This window comes from Triticum aestivum, chromosome 3B (assembly GCF_018294505.1).
Source record: "Triticum aestivum cultivar Chinese Spring chromosome 3B, IWGSC CS RefSeq v2.1, whole genome shotgun sequence".
NCBI lineage: Eukaryota > Viridiplantae > Streptophyta > Magnoliopsida > Poales > Poaceae > Triticum > Triticum aestivum.
In genome coordinates, this window is record NC_057801.1 from 274203707 (window position 1) to 274223487 (window position 19781).

The 19781-nt window shown below is 48.3% G+C and overlaps 1 protein-coding gene and 1 long non-coding RNA gene across 3 annotated transcripts; one reads left to right on the forward strand and one right to left on the reverse strand.

Moving 5' to 3' along the window:
- Positions 1 to 8476: 8476 nt before the first annotated feature.
- On the reverse strand, positions 8477 to 9536 carry LOC123065350 (calmodulin-binding protein 25-like). Its single transcript, XM_044488667.1, has one exon. It carries the CDS (start codon positions 9450 to 9452, stop codon positions 8769 to 8771), a length of 684 nt encoding a protein of 227 aa, XP_044344602.1. The 5' UTR covers positions 9453 to 9536; the 3' UTR covers positions 8477 to 8768.
- Positions 9537 to 10442: 906 nt separating this feature from the next.
- On the forward strand, positions 10443 to 12348 carry LOC123065351 (uncharacterized). 2 transcript variants are annotated; one of them, XR_006430980.1, is made up of 3 exons: positions 10443 to 11242; positions 11716 to 11992; positions 12143 to 12348. It is a non-coding gene; the product is annotated as an uncharacterized lncRNA (long non-coding RNA). The 2 variants fall into 2 exon arrangements; XR_006430979.1 differs by having other exon boundaries at positions 11716 to 12348.
- Positions 12349 to 19781: the final 7433 nt, after the last annotated feature.

Below are 19781 nucleotides of genomic sequence, written 5' to 3' on the forward strand. Positions count from 1 at the left end.
CCACTCGGTAGGATTTTATTTAATCTTAGGCGAAACGGATTCGCAGCTAAGCCTCCGAGTGGAAGTCTGGCTCACCACTCGGTAAGGATTTTTACAAACTTAGGCGAAACGGATTCGCGGCTAAGTCACCCACTGAGGGGAAAATTTTGTTGGACAAAAATAAAAGGTGACAAAAATTATGGAGGAACTATGACACTATTATTTTGAAATCCATGAACTACAGGAGTACTTTATTGCAACTCATCCGAGTGATAAACTTAAGTGTAGAATGGGCGGAGTAATTCCGCGTTCCAAGCTCGGGGCTCGTCGATATTATGTTTGACGTTGTAAAGACGGTACGCCCCGTTGTGGAGAACTTTGGTGACGATGAAGGGTCCTCCCCAAGAAGGAGCAAGCTTGTGTGGTTTCTTCTGATCCACTCGGAGAACTAAATCTCCTTCCTGGAAGGCTCGACCCCTCACATTTCTGGCGTGGAAACGACGCAAATCTTGTTGGTAGATGGTCGACCGGATCAGAGCCATCTCCCTTTCTTCCTCTAAAAGGTCGACTGCGTCCTGCCCCGCTTGTTCAGCTTCTGCTTCGTAGTAGATTGCAACTCGAGGAGCATTGTGGAGAAGATCACTCGGCAAGACTGCTTCAGCTCCGTAGACCAAGAAGAATGGAGTTCTTCCGGTCGACCGATTAGGTGTGGTCCGCAGTCCCCAAAGCACCGAGGGAAGTTTGTCGACCCAAGCTCCAGCTGCATGCTTGAGATCACGCATCAGTCGGGGTTTCAATCCCTTGAGAATCAGGCCATTGGCTCGCTCTGCTTGTCCATTCGTCTGCGGATGGGCGACCGAAGCGTAGTCGACTCGTGTGCCTTGAGAGTTGCAGAAATCCCTGAATTCTTCCGAGTCAAAGTTCGACCCATTATCTGTAATGATGCTGTGCGGGACTCCATATCTGAATATCAGTTCCCTGATGAAGCTAACAGCAGCACCGGCGTCAAGGTTCTTGATTGGTTTAGCCTCAATCCACTTGGTGAACTTGTCGACTGCCACCAGTACCTGCGTGAAGCCACTTCGCCCTGTTCTCAAAGGACCGACCATGTCCAACCCCCATACTACGAAAGGCCAGACGAGTGGAATGGTCTTCAGAGCTGATGCAGGCTTGTGCGACATATTAGAGTAGAACTGACATCCCTCGCACTTATCCACTATTTCCTTTGCCATCTCATTCGCCTTTGGCCAGTAAAAACCGGCTCGGTATGCTTTGGCCACGATGGTCCGAGAGGACGCATGATGACCACAGGTTCCCGAGTGGATATCATTGAGGATGATTCGACCTTCTTCTGGTGTTATGCACTTCTGACCAACTCCAGTCGCGCTTTCTCTATATAACTGTCCTTTGATTACGGTAAAGGCTTTAGATCGACGGACGATCTGTCGAGCCTCTTCCTCATCCTCCGGAAGCTCTTTTCTCAGGATATACGCGACATACGGAACTGTCCAGTCGGGAATGACTACCAAGACCTCCATGACCAAGTCGACCACTGCTGGGACTTCAACCTCAGTCGGATCTGTGGCACTCTTGGGCTGTGGAGCTTCTTCGGTGAAAGGATCTTCTTTGACTGACGGAGTGTGTATATGCTCCAAGAACACACCACTCGGAATGGCTCCTCTCTTGGAACCTATCTTTGCTAGATCATCAGCTGCTTGATTTTTCAGTCGGGGTATATGATGGAGCTCCAACCCCTCGAACTTCTTTTCCAGCTTCCTCACTGCACTGCAGTATCCAGTCATGGCTGGGCTTCTCACGTCCCACTCCTTCATCACTTGGTTGACCACTAAATCCGAGTCGCCATAGACCATCAGGCGACGGACGCCGAGTGAAATGGCCATGCGCAATCCGTATAAGAGGGCCTCATACTCTGCCTCATTGTTGGAGGAATCAAAGTGAATCTGGAGCACATATCTGAGCTTATCTCCTCTGGGGGAAACCAGGACAACCCCAGCACCGGAACCATTCAACATCTTAGAGCCATCAAAAAACATGGTCCAATGCTCCGAGTGAACTTCAGTCGGCTGCTGCTGTTCAATCCACTCGGCGAGGAAATCTGCTATTGCCTGGTACTTAATGGCTTTCTTTGCCTCAAACTTGATATCAAGGGGAAGAAGTTCAATCGCCCATTTAGCCACTCGACCAGTTGCATCTCTGTTGTGCAAAATCTCTGATAGTGGAGCGTCGCTGACGACTGTGATGGAATGATCAGAAAAATAATGAGCAACCTTCTTTGTGGTCATGTATATTCCATACATAAGCTTCTGATAATAAGGATATCTTTGCTTGGATGGAGTCAAGACTTCAGACAAATAATACACTGGGCGCTGAACTTTGAAAGCTTTTCCTTCTTCTTCCCGCTCGACCGTAAGCACAGTACTGACGACTTGTCCTGTGGCTGCGATATAAAGCAACAGACGCTCTTTGCTGATTGGAGCAGCAAGCACCGGCTGGGTGGAGAGCAGAGCTTTTAGCTCGGCAAACGCTGCATCAGCTTCTGGAGTCCACTCGAACTTGTCTGCCTTCTTCATCAGTCGGTAAAGAGGCAATGCCTTTTCACCGAGTCGTGAGATGAATCGACTTAATGCGGCCAAGCATCCAGTAAGCTTCTGGACATCGTGCACTCGCACAGGGCGTTTCATTCGGAGAATAGTGCCGATCTTCTCTGGATTAGCGTCGATCCCTCACTCGGAAACGAGAAAACCGAGTAACTTGCCACCAGGAACTCCGAATGTGCACTTTGATGGATTGAGCTTGATATCATACCTTCTGAGGTTGGCAAATGTTTCGGCGAGGTCAGCGAGCAGGTCGGAACCTTTTCATGACTTGACGACGATATCATCCATATACGCTTCCACATTCCGACTGATTTGAGTGAGTAGACACTTCTGAATCATTCACATAAATGTGGCTCCGGCATTCTTGAGGCCGAATGGCATGGTGATATAGCAGAAGCACCCGAATGGAGTGATGAAAGCTGTTTTTACCTTGTCGGGTCCGTACAGACGGATCTGGTGGTACCCGGAGTAGGCGTCTAGAAAAGACAATCTCTCGCATCCCGCGGTCGAGTCAACAATTTGATCTATGCAAGGGAGAGGAAAATGATCTTTCGGGCAGGCCCGATTGATGTGCTTGAAATCAATGCACACTCGGAGTGATTTGTCCTTCTTAGGGACCATGACGACATTAGCGAGCCACTCAGAGTGGTATATCTCTCGGATAAATCCTGCTGCCAACAGTCGAGCCACTTCCTCACCAATGGCTTTTCTCTTCTGGACGGCGGACCACCGAAGATGCTCTTTGACTGGTTTAGCTGATGAGTCGACTCTTAGGCGATGCTCAGCCAGTCCCCTGGGAACACCTGGCATGTCAGCGGGCTTCCATGCAAAAATGTCCCAGTTCTCACGGAGGAACTGGATGAGCGCTTCTTCCTATTTCGGGTCGAGTGTTGTGGAGATGTGGTTCGGAGCTGCATCGGGGTCGGTCGGGTGAATGTGAACAGGCTTCGTCTCACCGGACGACTGAAATGCAGATTCTGTGGCGGGTTTCTTGGATCGCAGCAAATCACTCGGATCTGCGTTTTGCTTGTATTCTTCAAACTCAACCGCTGTCACCTGGGAATCAGCAATCTTTGAGCCCTTCTGAAAGCACTCTTCTGCCTTTTTCCGATCACCGGTGACAGTGATCACTCCTTTGGGGCCGGGCATCTTCAATTTGAGGTACACGTAACATGGTCGAGCAATGAACCGTGCATAAGCTGGTCTCCCCAAAATGGCATGATATGCACTCTGAAAATCCACGACCTCAAACGTCAACTTCTCTTTGCGAAAATGTTTCGAATCACCAAACACCACGTCTAGAGCTATTTGGCTGAGTGACTCGGCTTTCTTCCCTGGTATAACTCCATGAAAGCTCATGTTACTGGTGCTCAGTCGGGACATCGGAATGCCCATTCCTTTCAGTGTGTCTGCATACAACAAATTCAGCCCACTACCACCGTCCATCAGCACTTTTGTCAGTCGAGTGCCTTCGACAACTGGGTCGACCACCAAAGCTTGCCTCCCAGGGGTGGCAATATGAGTCGGGTGATCAGATTGGTCAAATGTGATGGGTGTTTGGGACCATCTCAAATAATTTGCTTTTGCTGGGCTAACCATGTTCACCTCACGGTTAATGACTTTCAATCGACTCTTGCTTTCCGCATCTGCAAAGATCATCAGAGTGGAGTTGATATGCGGATATCCTTCCTCACTGTCCTCCTTGTCTTCGGCCTTGTCTGACTCCTTTTCCTTGTCTTTAGAGTGTTTTCCTTGAAACTGCTGGATCAGGAGTCGACATTGGCGAGTGGTATGCTTTGGGTAAATGATATTCCCCTCTTTGTCTTTCTTCGTGTGGATGTGACACGGCATATCCATCACGTCATTCCCTTCTTTATCCTTTACCTTCTTAGGGTTCCAGGATCCTTTTGGTTTCCCTTTAAACTTTCCCTGAGTCACGGCCAGAGCCTCTCCAGGAGCTGCCGGTTCAGCCTTCCGCTTCTGTTTCCGACTGGTGTTTCCCTTCTCCGACTGACTCGGCTTGTGCTTACCGCTTCGGAGTCGGTCTTCTTCTTCGCCTTTGGCGTACTTGGTAGCAATTTCCATCATCCGACTCAAGGTCATGTCACCGGTTCGACCAAATTTCAAACTCAATTCTCTGTTCTTGACACCATCCTTGAAGGCGCAGACTACCTGATGATCAGACACATTCTCCACAGTATGGTGCAAAGTGATCCACCTCTGAATATACTCCCTGAGAGTCTCATTGGTCTTCTGCACGCAGACTTGCAGCTCCGTCAATCCAGCCGGTCGCTTGCAAGTTCCTTCAAACGTTCTGACGAACACTCGGGACAGATCTTCCCAAGTGTAAATGCTGCTAGGAGGTAACTGAGTCAACCATGCTCTGGCAGAACCTTCCAACATGAGGGGCAAATGCTTCATGGCCACCTCGTCATTCCCACCACCAATCTGAACCGCCACTCGGTAGTCCTCAAGCCAAGTTTCAGGCTTAGACTCACCAGTGAACTTGCTGACTCCTGTTGCCAACCTGAAATTGGGAGGGATCACTGCGGCTCTGATAGCTCTGCTGAAACATTCCGGACCAGAAACATGCACCCGACTGCTCGTGGGCGCATCTTTATCGGGTCCACCTCGATGGGCTCTGTTTCGGTCGACCAAGCCTTGCACGATAATGGATCGCGCATCGAAGCCTGGTTCTCTGGGGTCGACTGGAACTCTTCGCCCCGCACTGAGCTGACGTCTGTCATCTTGCTGCCGAGGAGCGTAAGACCCACCCCTCGGAGGGGAATTGGGCACTCGACGCCTATCGTCTCGGTCGTGTCGGTCTCCATATTGGTCTCTCCGATTCTCGCGTCCTTCACGCCGCGGAGGCGATCTGGGACTGTGAGCCGACTGAACCGTATTCGCAGCGACGGATCGACTGTGAATTCTGTTGCGCGACTGCGACACGGCTGAATTCTGATCTCCTGCTGCCCGGAGCAGATCCCTGATCTGCATCAAGCCTCTGCCAGCTTCCGACTGAGAGGGCTGGATGGACTCTGCTATACGGGTCGCAGCTGCTAAATTCTGGATTGGGGTTCGATATACCTGAGTCGGCGGGAAGAGTTGACGTCGACTGGCATTGGGAACTCGTTGCCGCGCGCGCTCGTCGAGTGCTCGCTGAAGATTCTCCAAGCGAGCGCGTTCGGCCAAGTTGGCCAAACGTGCCTCCTCCAAGGCGCGAGCCTCGGGGGTTTCTCCTGTGATGGGAGTATGCAGGGCATCCACGTTCCTGCGGCGAAGTTCCTCTCTTTGCAGAGAGTCGAGTGGCTCGGGCTGGTACTCTTCGTGGTCTCGTGCGGGGTCGCCTCCGTCGCCTGCCCCACCGCCAGGGGGACTACGGGACCCGTCGACCATCAGGATTTCCGCCGCTGGATCACTGCTATCGCACTCGGATGTAGTCTCTACGAAGCCAGTCGACAGATCGAACAGGCCGTAAAGAGATTCATCGGGCTCGATTGCCGCAACTTGGGTGGTGGCCGTCTGGCGAGCCACCGCGTGCCTCACCCACCGCTGAAGCCTCGACCGGCCCGAGCGCTTGCGCTGGCGGGAGACCGGGAGGGTGGCCGATGGGGGAGTCGACCGATACGGGGTCGACGGTTGCCGCAGCAGAACGCCGCGGACACATGCACGAAAATGCGTTGCACCGCGGACGGGGAGCGCATCGACGTCGAGAGGAGCCTCCTGGAGCCAGGCGGAGTCGTCGGCGACGAAGGTGAGAGCACCGAGACGGATCTCTCGACCCTCAACCAAAACTCCAGCAGCCACCATGATGAAGGTACTCGGAAGAATCGCAACTTCTGCACAAAATCGCTAAAACACCTGCCCCACGGTGGGCGCCAACTGTCGTGGTTCTAAGCCTGACAGTAGAGTGGGGGGTAGGTATGGAGAGGCAAGGTCCTAGCTATGGAGAAGTTGTAAACACAAGAGATGTACGAGTTCAGGCCCTTCTCGGAGGAAGTAAAAGCCCTACGTCTCGGAGCCCGGAGGCGGTCGAGTGGATTACGTGTATATGAGTTACAGGGTGCCGAACCCTTCTACCTGTGGAGGGGGGTGGCTTATATAGAGTGCGCCAGGACCCCAGCCAGCCCACGTAATGAAGGGTTTAAGGTACATTAAGTCTGGGGCGTTACTGGTAACGCCCCACATAAAGTGTCTTTACTATCATAAAGTCTATTTAATTACAGACTGTTGCAGTGCCGAGTGCCCCTTGACCTTCTAGTGGTCGAGTGAGTCTTCGTGGTCGAGTCCTCCAAGTCAGTTGAGTGAGTCCCTCGTAGGTCGACTGGAAGGTGATCTCTTCTACGGGTGTCCTTGGGCAGGGTACTTAGATCAGGTCTGTGACCCTACCCTAGGTACATGACCCCATCACCACCACCACGCCATCGTGCTGCCGGAGCTCTCCCTCAACTTCTCCTCTCCCCTTGCTGGATCAAGAAGGAGGAGACGTCCCCAGGCTGTACGTGTGTTGAACGCGGAGGCACCGTTGTTCGGTGCCTAGATCGGATTTGGCCGCGATCTGAATCGCTTAGTGAACGACTCCACCGACCGCGTTCTTGCAACGCTTCCGCATCGCGATCTTCAAGGGTATGAAGATGCACTCCCCTCTCTCTCGTTGCTAGTTACTCCATAGATTGATCTTGGTGATGCGTAGAAAATTTTGAATTTCTGCTACGTTCCCCAACAGTACGCCCCCGACTCGCCATTGTGGGACACTTGGTTCCGCGATGAGCACGACACGCGGCGGTCGTCCTTCTTCGCCGGCACGTCGACGGGGCCACGGCGGCCACGCCCAGAGCGCCGAGCGGCTGCTCCCCAGGAGCTCGGGCGTAGGCGGGTGCGCGGCCTCACGCCCACGCCGTCGCCTTCGCTATCTCCATCGCCACCATCACCTCCTCGCATGACAGCGGAGGAGGAGGCCCGTCTCATGGCGCGTGTCATGGAGGACTCCATGCGCACGCACGATGAGCGCCAATGGGAGGGCCTCGAGGAGATGATGGCCCGCTCCACCGCCACGAGGTAGCCATCCCCGAGCTGGAGATGGTGGTCGTGGAGCCGGAGATGGAGGAGGAGCCGGTGGCCGCGTTCCACCCGGTCTGCTGGGCCAAGGGTGGGGCTGGTCCTGCACTGCTCCGGAGATGGCCGCCGGCGTGGGCGTGAACTGGTGCGCCACTCCGCCGCGGTCACCGGAGCGGGAGGCGCCGCCACGGGAGGAGGTGGTGCAGGCACCTCCCGCCGTCCAGCCCGCCCCCGTCTACCACGCACCGCCGGCCCACCTCTGGACGCCGCCGGCCTACATCGACCTCATCAGCGACGACGACGACAACGACGGCCATTGAAGACGGCCACGACATCGACGGGCATGGGCAAGAGCGCGCGCTCGGCGGCCGTTTTTCTTTTCTTTTTTATATTTAATTATTAATGCCACTCGGACGTGAAACTGGACCGTTTTATGGCCGTGACCCCCTAACTAAGTGTTATGTTTATTAAACTGCGTTTATTTACCTTTTTTAGTCATTTTATTTTTGTTTTCTGTTTTTTTTAATCATGGTCTGACATGGACGTGATTTGGGGTGCGGCGGCGCGGTGGATGGACGCACGACCTAACAGACAAGGCCGGATACGGGCGAATCCATCGACGCGCCAAAGGGGCAAAATCCGAACAAACCGGACGTCCGGTTTGGGATCGTGTGGTGGAGTTGGCCTAATCTCGTCCACCGTTTATGTCTGCAGCGCACGATGGCAACGCTCCAAATCTCTGGTCATCTACGTTGCGTGCGTTGCTCCATCCATGACCATCCCTCTGTCAAAAAAGTACGGAGTAGGTGAAAGGCAGAGCACGTTTAAGACCATAACACGAGCACAACACTTTGTAAATTGTAATGCAGTACTACTACTTGGATTAGACTACAAGTGATTAACATCATCATTGACCGCCACTAATCCACTTTACAAAACTCCTAGTACGATCTCAACAAAAAGGATCTCCCACGACAGCATCTATGCTACTCCCTCCATGATCAAGCTAAACCATCGACCACTACCGACCATCTGATCCCTCACATCGGGAGGACCGACAAGACACTAAAAGCGCTAGCATAAGAAAAGGAAAAAGACTAATCCTTGAGAAGTTCAGATCATCCCCCAGCTCTCCAACGTCGGGAAGGAGGACACGGCGGGCGGCGCGCTCATCATCGCCTCCAGCTCCTGCATCAGCCGCAGCGACGAGTCGCCCGCCATCCCGGGCATTGCTGTCGCCGCCGCCGCTCCGCCCGACGTCTTGTCCTCCCAACGCTGCTGCCGCAGCGACGGCGCCTGGCCCTGGTCCAGCAAGAAGCAGGCGGACGTGTCCAGCGTCGGGAGCACGAAAGCGAGCGGGTCCGGCCTGGGCGGCGCTGGCACGGCGGAGGCTCTCTCCGCGCCGGGAAGGGCGTAGCCGGTGATCTCCTGCACCATGCGACGGAAGTTGGCCGGGTCGGCGGTGATGTACGTGGTCTGCGGGCGGCGGGACACCCGGGGCTTCCGCTTGGAGACGCGGCCCGTGCAGTGCCGCGCCGCCGCCGCGGAGGCTGGCCTGCAGCTTACGTACGGGGCGCAGGACAGCTCGGACGCGGAGGAGGTGGTGGTGGAGGAGGAGGAAGGGGTCGGGGAGGAGGGCGAGGCGGAGGCGGAGGCGCGAGCGAGCGCGGTGGCGAGCGCGTCGTTCTCGAAGGCGGCGGCGGCAGAGGAGAACCAGGCGGCGTATTGCCAGGGAGCCGGGGCGGACGCGGGGAGGTGGGACCAGGCGGTGTCGAGGCTGGCGCAGGTGTTGGCCATGGGAGGGAGAGGGAGTAGCTTTGCTTCCTGGATTGGGTTTGAAGGTGACTGATGCCGAGGGAGAGCGCGGCGGGGATTTATAGAGGAAGAGGAAGTGAGCGGCATACACTTACAGGATGGCGCTGGCCGCGGAATGGTAGACGTACCCAGAGCCAGCGGAGTATATTTCTCTTTTTTACTCCTACTTAATAGTATAAATAATCTTTTCTTTTGAAAATAAATAAATAATTTTTTCTTTTGAAAAGTTAAATGATTTTGGTAGGGTTCACGATGACGGTGAGACAGAACGGGCATTGGACATGGGGGGTGGAGAAACCGCGTTGCGGCGTGGGCGAGCGCGGTGGGCACGGCGGCGTGTGTGTGCTGCTGGCTGCTGGCCGCTGCCGGTGCCACACCCGTCCTGCCGGCTAATCGTCTCATCACGCCACGTCGCCTCTTTTCCTTCTCTAATCTCTCTTCTTTTGGCGTCGCTGCTGCTTCTCGAGAAAGCCATCTCTTTATTTATTTTTCCCGGTTTCTTTCTCCTTCCCAGAGGACACTGACCGTTGCCCTGTGACAGTCATGCATCTTGCTTCCCAAGCTAGCCAAGCCAGGTGGCCCTGTGGCAGTCATTCTTCTTGCTGCCCAAGCTAGCCAGGGCTGCCTTGTTCCCTTAGCCTTGTGAATCCTAGCCGATCTTAACTGCGGAGCTGCAAATATTTATTTAAGAACAGTAAAACTGCACCTAATCCCTGCCCTCTCACTAATTAGACGTTTCTGGTCGTTGGATTTCATTAACTTAGCATTCTTCACCGCTGGATCTTCAGTTAGTTGTACCTTAATCGCGAAGTGGGCGAAGTGGGCTAAATGTCGCAAGGGCAGCTGCTCCCGTAGCTTTTTCTGATCACTCTGGTTAATTGGGCTGCATCCGGCCCGTTTTCCCTGCTTGGGCCCAACGCAATGAACAAACCTCACAGCGAGTGCCGCTCCGTCTCCTTTTCTCGAAAAAAAAGGTACCACTCCGTCTCGAAGGATCGTTCTATAGAGAGTGGATGGCGGCGCTCGATGCGGCCGGCGCGGCTTCGATGTGGGTGGCCAGCGTATGAATCCAGGCGAGGCACCAGTGGATCCAGGCTATAAGTGCCGGGCGCGAGGGTATCCAGTACCACTGGATCGAGAGGATCCAGCAGCAATCGATCGAGGGTATCCAATGGGGGATGCGGGTCGCGAGTCGATCTATAGAACCTAGCATTTGGGGCGGTCCATTCAACCGGTGGGCGCGGGACGAGGGCGATAATGGAGGTCGCTGGCTGCGCCTCGCGGCTAAGATCGATCGCGGACGGGGGCGGATGGAGGTCGTTGTGGCGGCTGTATGCAGACCACGGTGCGATGCTGAAGGATCAGGCGGGTCCTCGTGATGGGTCCCTGCGCCACGCCAGGGTCTTCGCCGTCGCTGGTGGTGGGCTGGTGGCAGGGTAGTCGTCAGTCGCCAGGGCAGGGAAGTACCTCTTCGTGATGCAGCGCAGCCTCTACCTGGTTGCCTAATTCTCCATCTTGCTTTTTTCATGACTAGTTTCTATGTTTCCTGATAGCCAGGCAGTCGAAGCCCTAGCACGCACTCCAGCAGCACGGCGCAGGCCTCCTGCACCACCTCGCCGTTCATTGTTATGGAAGCGCAATGCTTTGAGCTTCTCTTAGCGGCTTGGAGGTGGAGCAAGGAGGACGGGAAGGTTGTACTGTCATGCTCGATCTTACATCTTGTATCGACAGTGGTGGCCAGTAGTGGGAGCCTACTGAAATCAACTTATATGGTCCGACCCCCTCTCTACTTCTTTAAACAATGTTCAAATGATACAAAGTATGCTTAGTTATTCGTTTCACAGAAATAAGGTCTGGAATATTTTCCTACAAAAAAAAGGTCCGTAACATAAATATTTGGATGGTGAAGCTTTCACTGGTGCTCCGTGCACTCATCATCTGACAAGCAAGGCAATGGCAGCCACGGCGCGCGGTGGCTGGCTTTGCTCAAGCAAACTATCTTCCCAATTAACCTTTTGTGCCCCGTGTTTTTGAAGCTATCCAGAATTTGATTTCTTTGACAGTATACATGTCATGTGTTTGATGCAATGCACAAGAGGAACCATTGTGCTCAACGGTCTTTATTCTCTATGTGCGAAGAGCCGAGGAGTACATCATGGACTCAGTACATCATATGCCATTAACCTCCATAGTCCATTGATGTAACAGATGTTCATATCAACTTACCATACCATTTATGTTTCAGGTACAATGTGTTGGCTCAAGAGCTGCCGGAGTTGTTCGCTTCTTAATATTTGGACAGTTGAATTCAGAAATATATGAGACATGCATTTGAATTAAGAGATGGAGAATCTGATTATACCTTGCAAAAGGTGCTCCGGTAGGGGAAACTGCTACTTTTGACAATAAAACAGATGCCATCATATCAGTGTATTGTTAGCCAGAAATTTCTCGAGCTTATAATTTCTGGACATTTAAGTATTCAATTTGTGTAAATGGTGCTAGATTCAGAGCTTAGAGTGGTAAGTGTATTATTACCCTGCATTTTTGCTTGGTCATATAGGTTATAGAAGTATCAGATTCGACTATAAAGTTGTGCACAGTTCACTTATAACATATATTTTACTGTCCTTAATGACCAGGCAAATAACATAAATGTTATTGGGCTGCAGGCATCCTCCTTCTGCTGCAATGATGCATAGTGCATTATGATTTCATAATATTCCTTTTACACTGATCCCCTGAAGTTAAACATGAAAGCAGGCATGAAGTATTATTATGAAAGTACTACAAAAGAAGCATTTTTAGGTGGTTTAGAAACTTTTGTCAGAAGTTTCCTATGTGGTGTTCAAGTTATAAAGTAAAATCAATACCTTTCGGTGGATTGCCTTTTTTTCACTATTCATGTTATTAGCCTAATTATGTCTCTTATTTTTTAAATAATATCATCAAAATCCCTTCTAATTTTACAAGGTCACATAAATTCAGTATTTAGTTGGACAGATTATGCAAAGTACATGATAATAAAAAAGAGCAGCCAACTGTGGAGGAGGGAGCAGCCACGAGGGTGCCCCAAGTAGTCCGAATCCTACTTGGGGTCCTCCCCAAGTGGCGTCCCTGCCTTATATTGGTGCGGGAAAAGGCAAAGGAGGGAGGCCCCCCGTCCTTTTCTCCCATGAGCAGGGAAGGCGGGAGGGGCTAGCCCTCCTCCCTTTCCTTCCCTAGGGATGGTCGGCCAGGGAGAGGGGCGCACCAGCACCCTGTGGGCTGGTCTGTCCCTCCCTTGGCCCATTAAGCCCATATACCTATCGGGGGGTGTCCAGAACCCCTTCCAGTGACCCGATGACTACCCGGTGCATCCTGAAACTCTTCCAGTGTCCGAATACCATCATCCTATATATCAGTGTTTACCTCTTGACCATTTCGAGACTCCTCATCATGTCCGTGATCTCATCCTGGACTCCGAACAACATTCAGTCATCAAATCATATAACTCATATAACACTATATCGTCAACGAACGTTAAGCGTGCGGACCCTAGGGGTTCGAGAACTATGTAGACATGACTGATACACCTCTCCGGTCAATAGCCAATAGCGGAACCTGGATGCCCATATTGGCTCCTACATATTCTACGAGGATCTTTTATCGGTCGAACCGTTATGACAACATATGTAATTCCCTTTGTCCATCGGTATGTTACTTGGCCGAGATTCGATCGTCAGTATCTCTATACCTAGTTTAATATCGTTACCGGCAAGTCTATTTACTCGTTTCGTAATAAATCACCTCATGACTAACTCCTTAGTCATCTGATTCCAAGCTTATGATGTGTATTACCGAGAGGGCCCAGAGATACCTCTTCGATACTCGGAGTGACAACTCCTAATCTCGATCTATGCCAACTCAACAAACATCTTCAGAGATACATGTAGAGCATCTTTATGATCACCTAGTTATGTTGTGACGTTTGATAGCACACAAGGTATTCCTCCGGTATCCGGGAGTTGCATAATCTCATAGTCGAAGGAATATGTATTTGACATGTAGAAAGTAATAGCAATAAACTGAACGATCAATATGCTAAGCTAACGGATGGGTCTTGTCCATCACATCATTCTCCTAATGATGTGATCCCATTATCAAATGACAACACATGCCTATGGTTAGGAAACCTTAACCATCTTTGATCAACGAGCTAGTCTAATAGAGGCTTACTAGGGACACGGTATTTGTTTATGTATTCACACATGTATTTTAGTTTCCAATCAATACGATTCTAGCATGAATAATCAATCTTTATCATGAATAAGGAAATATAAAATAACAACTTTATTATTGCCTCTAGGGCATATTTCCTTCGGTCTCCCACTTGCACTATAGTCAATAATCTAGTTCACATCGTCATGTGATTAACACCCATAGTTCACATCGCCATGTGACTAACACCCAAAGAGTTTACTAGAGTCAATAATCTACTCACATCGCCATGTGATTAATACCCAAGGAGTACTAAGGTGTGATCATGTTTTGCTTGTGAGAGAAGTTTAGTTAACGGGCCTGCCACATTCGGATCCGTATGCATTTTGCAAATTTCTATGTCTACAATGCTCTGCATGGAGCTACTCTAGCTAATTGCTCCCACGTTCAATACGTATCTAGATTGAGACTTAGAGTCATCTAGATCAGTGTTAAAGCTTGCATCGACGTAACCCTTTACGATGAACCCTTTATCACCTCTATAACCGAGAAACATTTCCTTAGTCCCCTTAGGTAACTAAGGATGATTTCTCCTGTTGTCCAGTGATCTACTCCTGGATCACTATTGTACCCCCTTGCCAAAACTCACGGCAAGGCACACAATAGGTTTACTCAGCATGGCATACTTTATAGAACCTATGACTGAGGCATAGGGAATGACTTTCATTCACTCTCTATCTTCTGATGTGGTCGGGCTTTGAGTCTTACTCAACTTCACACCTTACAATACAGGCAAGAACTCCTTCTTTGACTGATCCATTTTGATCTCCTTCAAAATCTTGTCAAGGTATGTACTCATTGAAAAATCTTTATCAAGCGTCTTGATCTATCTTTATAGATCTTGATAGCTAATATGTAAGCAGCTTCAACGAGGTCTTTCATTGAAAAATTCTTATCAAGTATCCTTTTATGCTATCCAGAAATTCTATATCATTTCCAATCAGCAATATGTCATCCACATATTATATCAGGAATGCTACAGAGCTCCCACTCACTTTCTTGTAAATACATGCTTCACCATAAGTCTGTATAAAACCATATTCTTTGATCAGCTCATCAAAGCGTATATTCCAACTCCGAGATGCTTGCACCAGTCTATAGATGGATCGCTGGAGTTTGCACACTTTGTTAGCTCCTTTAGGATCGGCAAAACCTTCTAGTTGCATCATATACAACTCTTCTTTAAGAAATCCATTAAGGAATGCAGTTTTGATGTCCATTTGCCAGATTTCATAATTATAAAATGCGGCAATTGCTAACATGATACAGACTGACTTAAGCATCACTATAGGTGAGAAGGTCTCATTGTAGTCAACCCCTTGAACTTGTCGAAAGCCTTTCGCAACAAGTCGAGCTTTGTAGATGGTGACATTACCATCAGTGTATGTCTTCTTCTTGAAGATCCATTTATTCTCAATGGCTTGCCGATCATGGGGCAAGTCCACCAAAGTCCATACTTTGTTCTTATACATGGATCCTATCTAAGATTTCATGGCCTCAAGCCATTTATCGAAATTTGGGCTCATCATAGCTTCTTCATAGTTCGTAGGTTCGCCATGGTCTAATAACATGACTTCCACGACATGATTACCGTACTACTCTAGTGTGGAACATGCTCTGTTCGACCTACGAGGTCCGATAGTAACTTGATCTGAAGTTTAATGACCATCATCATTAGCTTCCTCTCTAGTTGGTGTAGGCATCACGGGAACCGTTTTCTCTGATGTGCTACTTTCCAATTCGAGAGAAGGTACAATTATCTCATAAAGTTCTACTTTCCTTCCACTCACTTCTTTTGAGAGACACTCTTCTCTTAAAAGGATCCATTCTTAGCAACAAAGATCTTGCCTTCGGATCTGTGCTAGAAGGTGTACCCAATTGTTTCCTTAGGGTATCCTATGAAGACGCACTTATCCAATTTGGGTTCGAGCTTATCAGGCTGAAGCCTTTTGACATAAGTGTCACCACCCCAAACTTTAATAAACGACAACTTAGATTTCTTGCCAAACCACAGTTCATACAGTGTCATCTTAACTGATTTAAATGGTGCCCTATTTAACATGAATGCAGTTGCCTCTAATGCATAACCCCAAAACGATAGTAGTAAATCGGAAAGAGACATCATAGAATGCAGCATTATCTAATAAAGTATGATTACGACGTTCGGATACACCATTACACTGTGGTGTTCCAGGTGGCGTGAGTTGTGAAACTATTTCACGCTGTTTTAAATGAAGGCCAAACTCGTAACTCAAATATTCGCCTCCACGATCAGATCATAGAAACTTTATTTTCTTGTTATGATGATTCTCCGCTTCACTCTAAAATTCTTTGAACTTTTCAAATGTTTCAAACTTGTGTCTCGTTAAGTAGATATAGCCATACCTACTCAAATCATCTGTGAAGGTCAAAAAATAACGATACCCACCGCGTGCCTCAATACTAATCGGACATACATCGATAAGTATTATCTCCAACAAGTCATTAGCCCGCTCCATTGTTCCATAGAACAAAGTTTTAGTCACCTTGCCCATGAGGCATGGCTCGCAAGTATCAAATGATTCATAATCAAGTGATTCCAAAAGTCCATTTGCATGGAGTTTCTTCATGCGCTTTACACCAATATGACCTAAACGGCATCTTTTGGCATCATTATTATGAATATGTGTATCACTACGATCGAGATTCAATAAACCATTCACTTTGGGTGTATGACCATAGAAGGTTTTATTCATGTAAGCAGAACAACAATTATTCTCTGACTTAAATGAATAACGGTATTGCAATAAACATGATCCAATCATATTCATGCTCAATGCAAACATCAAATAACATTTATTTAGGTTCAACACTAATCCCGAAGGTAGAGGGAGTGTGCGATGGTGATTGTATCAACCTTACAATCACTTCCAACACACATCGTCACTTTGTCCTTAACTAGTCTTTGTTCATTCCGCAACTCCTGTTTCGAGTTACTAATCTTAGCAACTGAACTGGTATCAAATACCCAGGGGCTACTACGAACACTAGTAAAGTACACATCAATAATATGTATATCAAATATACATTTGTTCACTTTGTTATCCTTTTTATCCGCCAAGTATTTGGGGTAGTTCCGCTTCCAGTGGCCATTTTCTTTGCAGTAGAAGCACTTAGTTTCAGGCTTAGGTCCAGCTTTGTGCTTCTTCATGGGAGTGGAAACTTGCTTGCCATTCTTTTTGAAGTTCCCTTTCTTTTACTTGCCCTTTTTTTCTTAAAACTAGTGGTCTTGTTTAACCATCAACACTTGATGCCCTTACTTGATTTCTACCTTTGCCTATTTCAGCATCGCGAAGAGCTCGGGAATCGTTTTCGTCGTCCCTTGCATATTATAGTTAATCACGAAGTTCTAGTAGCTTGGTGATAGTGACCAGTGAACTCTGTCAATCACTATCTTATCTGGAAGAGTAACTCCCACTTGATTCAAGTGATTGTAGTACCCAGACATTCTGAGTACATGCTCACTGGCTGATCTATTCTCCTCCATCTTGTAGGCAAACTACTTATTAGAGGTCTCATACCTCTCGACACGGGCATGAGTATGAAATACCAGTTTCAGTTCTAGGAACATCTCATATGCTCCATGGCATTCAAAACATTTTTGAAGTACGGATTCTAAGCCGTAAAGCATGGCGCACTAAACTATCAATTAGTCATAATATCGAGCTTGTCAAACGTTCATAACGTCTACATATGCTCCTACAATAGGTCTGTCACCTAGCGGTGCATCAAGGACATAATTCTTCGGTGCAACAATGAGGATAATCCTCAGATCATGGACTCAGTCCGCATCATTGCTACTATCATATTTCAACTTAGTTTTCTCTAGGAGCATATAAAAAATAAGGGAGCCAAATCGTGAGCTATTAATCTACAACATAAATATGCAAAAACTATTAAGACTAAGTTCATGACAAATTTAAGTTCAATTAATCAAATTACTAATGAACGCCCACTTAAATTAACACCCTCAAGTTATCAAAGTGATACATGATCCAAATCAACTAACCCATGTCCAATCATCACGTGAGATGGGGTAGTCATCAATGGTGAACATCTCTACATTGATCATATCTACTATATGACTCACATTCGACCTTTCGGTCTCCAGTGTTCCGAGACCATGTCTATACATGCTAGGCTCGTCATGTTTAACCCAAGTATTCTGCATGTGCAAAACTATCTTACACCCGTTGTATGTGAACGTAGAGTCTATCACACCCGATCATCACGTGGTGCTTCGAAACGACGGACTTTGGCAACGGTGCATACTCAGGGAGAACACTTTTATCTTGAAATTAAGTGAAGGGATCGTCTTATAATGCTACCGTCGTTCTAAGCAAAATAAGATGCATAAAAGATAAACATCACATGCAATCAAAATATGTGACATGATATGGCCATCATTATCTTGTGCTTTTGATCTCCATCTCCAAAGCATCATTATGATCTCCATTGTCACCGGCTCGACACCTTGATCTCCATCGTTGCATCGGGGTCGTCTCGCCAACTATTGCTTCTACAACTATTGCTAATGCATAGCGATAAAGTAAAGCAATTACATGGCGCTTGCACTTCATACAATAAAGAGACAACCCTAAGGCTCCTGCCAGTTGTCGATATAACAAAACATGATCATCTCACACATCAACATATATCACATCATATATTGACCATAGCATATGACAACATGCCCTGCAAATACAAGTTAGACGTCCTCTACTTTGTTGTTGCAAGTTTTACGTGGATGCTACGGGCTTCTAGCAATAACCGTTCTTACCTACGCAAAAACCACAACGGTGATTCACCAAGTTTGATGTTTTACCCTTCTTCAAGGACCGGCCATAGTCAAATTCAATTCAAGTAAAGTAGGAGGAATAGACACCCGCCAGCCACCTTTATGCAAAATTGGTTGCATGTCAGTTGGTGGAACCGGTCTCATGTGCGTGGACATGTAAGGTTGGTTGATAACCCACAAGTGTAGGGGATCACAACAACTTTCGAGGGTAAAGTATTCAACCCAAATTTATTGATTCGACACAAGGGGAGCCAAAGAATATTCTTGAGTATTAGCAGTTGAGTTGTCAATTCAACCACACCTGGATAACTTAGTATCTACAGCAAAGTATTTAGTAGCAAAGTGGTATGATAATAAAGGTAACAGTAGCAAAAGTAATGTTTTTGGGTTTTGTAGTAGTTGTAACAATAGCAACGGAAATGTAAATAAGAAAAGAACAATATGTGAAAAGCTCGTAGGCAATGGATCAGTGATGGATAATTATGCCGGATGCGATTCCTCATGTAATAGCTATAACATAGGGTGACACAGAACTAGCTCCAGTTCATCAATGTAATGTAGGCATATATTCCGTATATAGTCATACATGCTTATGGAAAAGAACTTGCATGACATCTTTTGTCCTACCCTCCCGTGGTAGCGGGGTCCTAGCGAAAACTAAGGGATATTAAGGCCTCCTTTTAATAGAGAACCGGAACAAAGCATTAGCACATAGTGAATACATGAACTCCTCAAACTACGGTCATCACCGAGAAGTATCCCGATTATTGTCACTTCGGGGTTGTCGGATCATAACAGATAATAGGTGACTATAGACTTGCAAGATAGGATCAAGAACACACATATATTCATGAAAACATAATAGGTTCAGATCTGAAATAATGGCACTCGGGCCCTGGTGACAAGCATTAAGCATAGCAAAGTCGTAGCAACATCAATCTCAGAACATAGTGGATACTAGGGATCAAACCCTAGCAAAACTAACTTGATTACATGGTAAATCTCATCCAACCCATCACCGTCCAGCAAGCCTGCGATGGAATTACTCACGCACGGCGGTGAGCATCATGAAATTGGTGATGGAGGATGGTTGATGATGATGACGGCGACGAATTCCCCTCTCCGGAGCCCCGAACAGACTCCACATTAGCCCTCCTGAGAGAGATTAGGGCTTGGCGGCGGCGCCGTGTCGTAAAACGCGATGAAACTTTTTC

Bases quoted from the DNA above. Each gene is read 5' to 3' on its own strand.
- LOC123065350 (XM_044488667.1), bottom strand. From the start codon at position 9,452: ATGGCCAACACCTGCGCCAGCCTCGACACCGCCTGGTCCCACCTCCCC.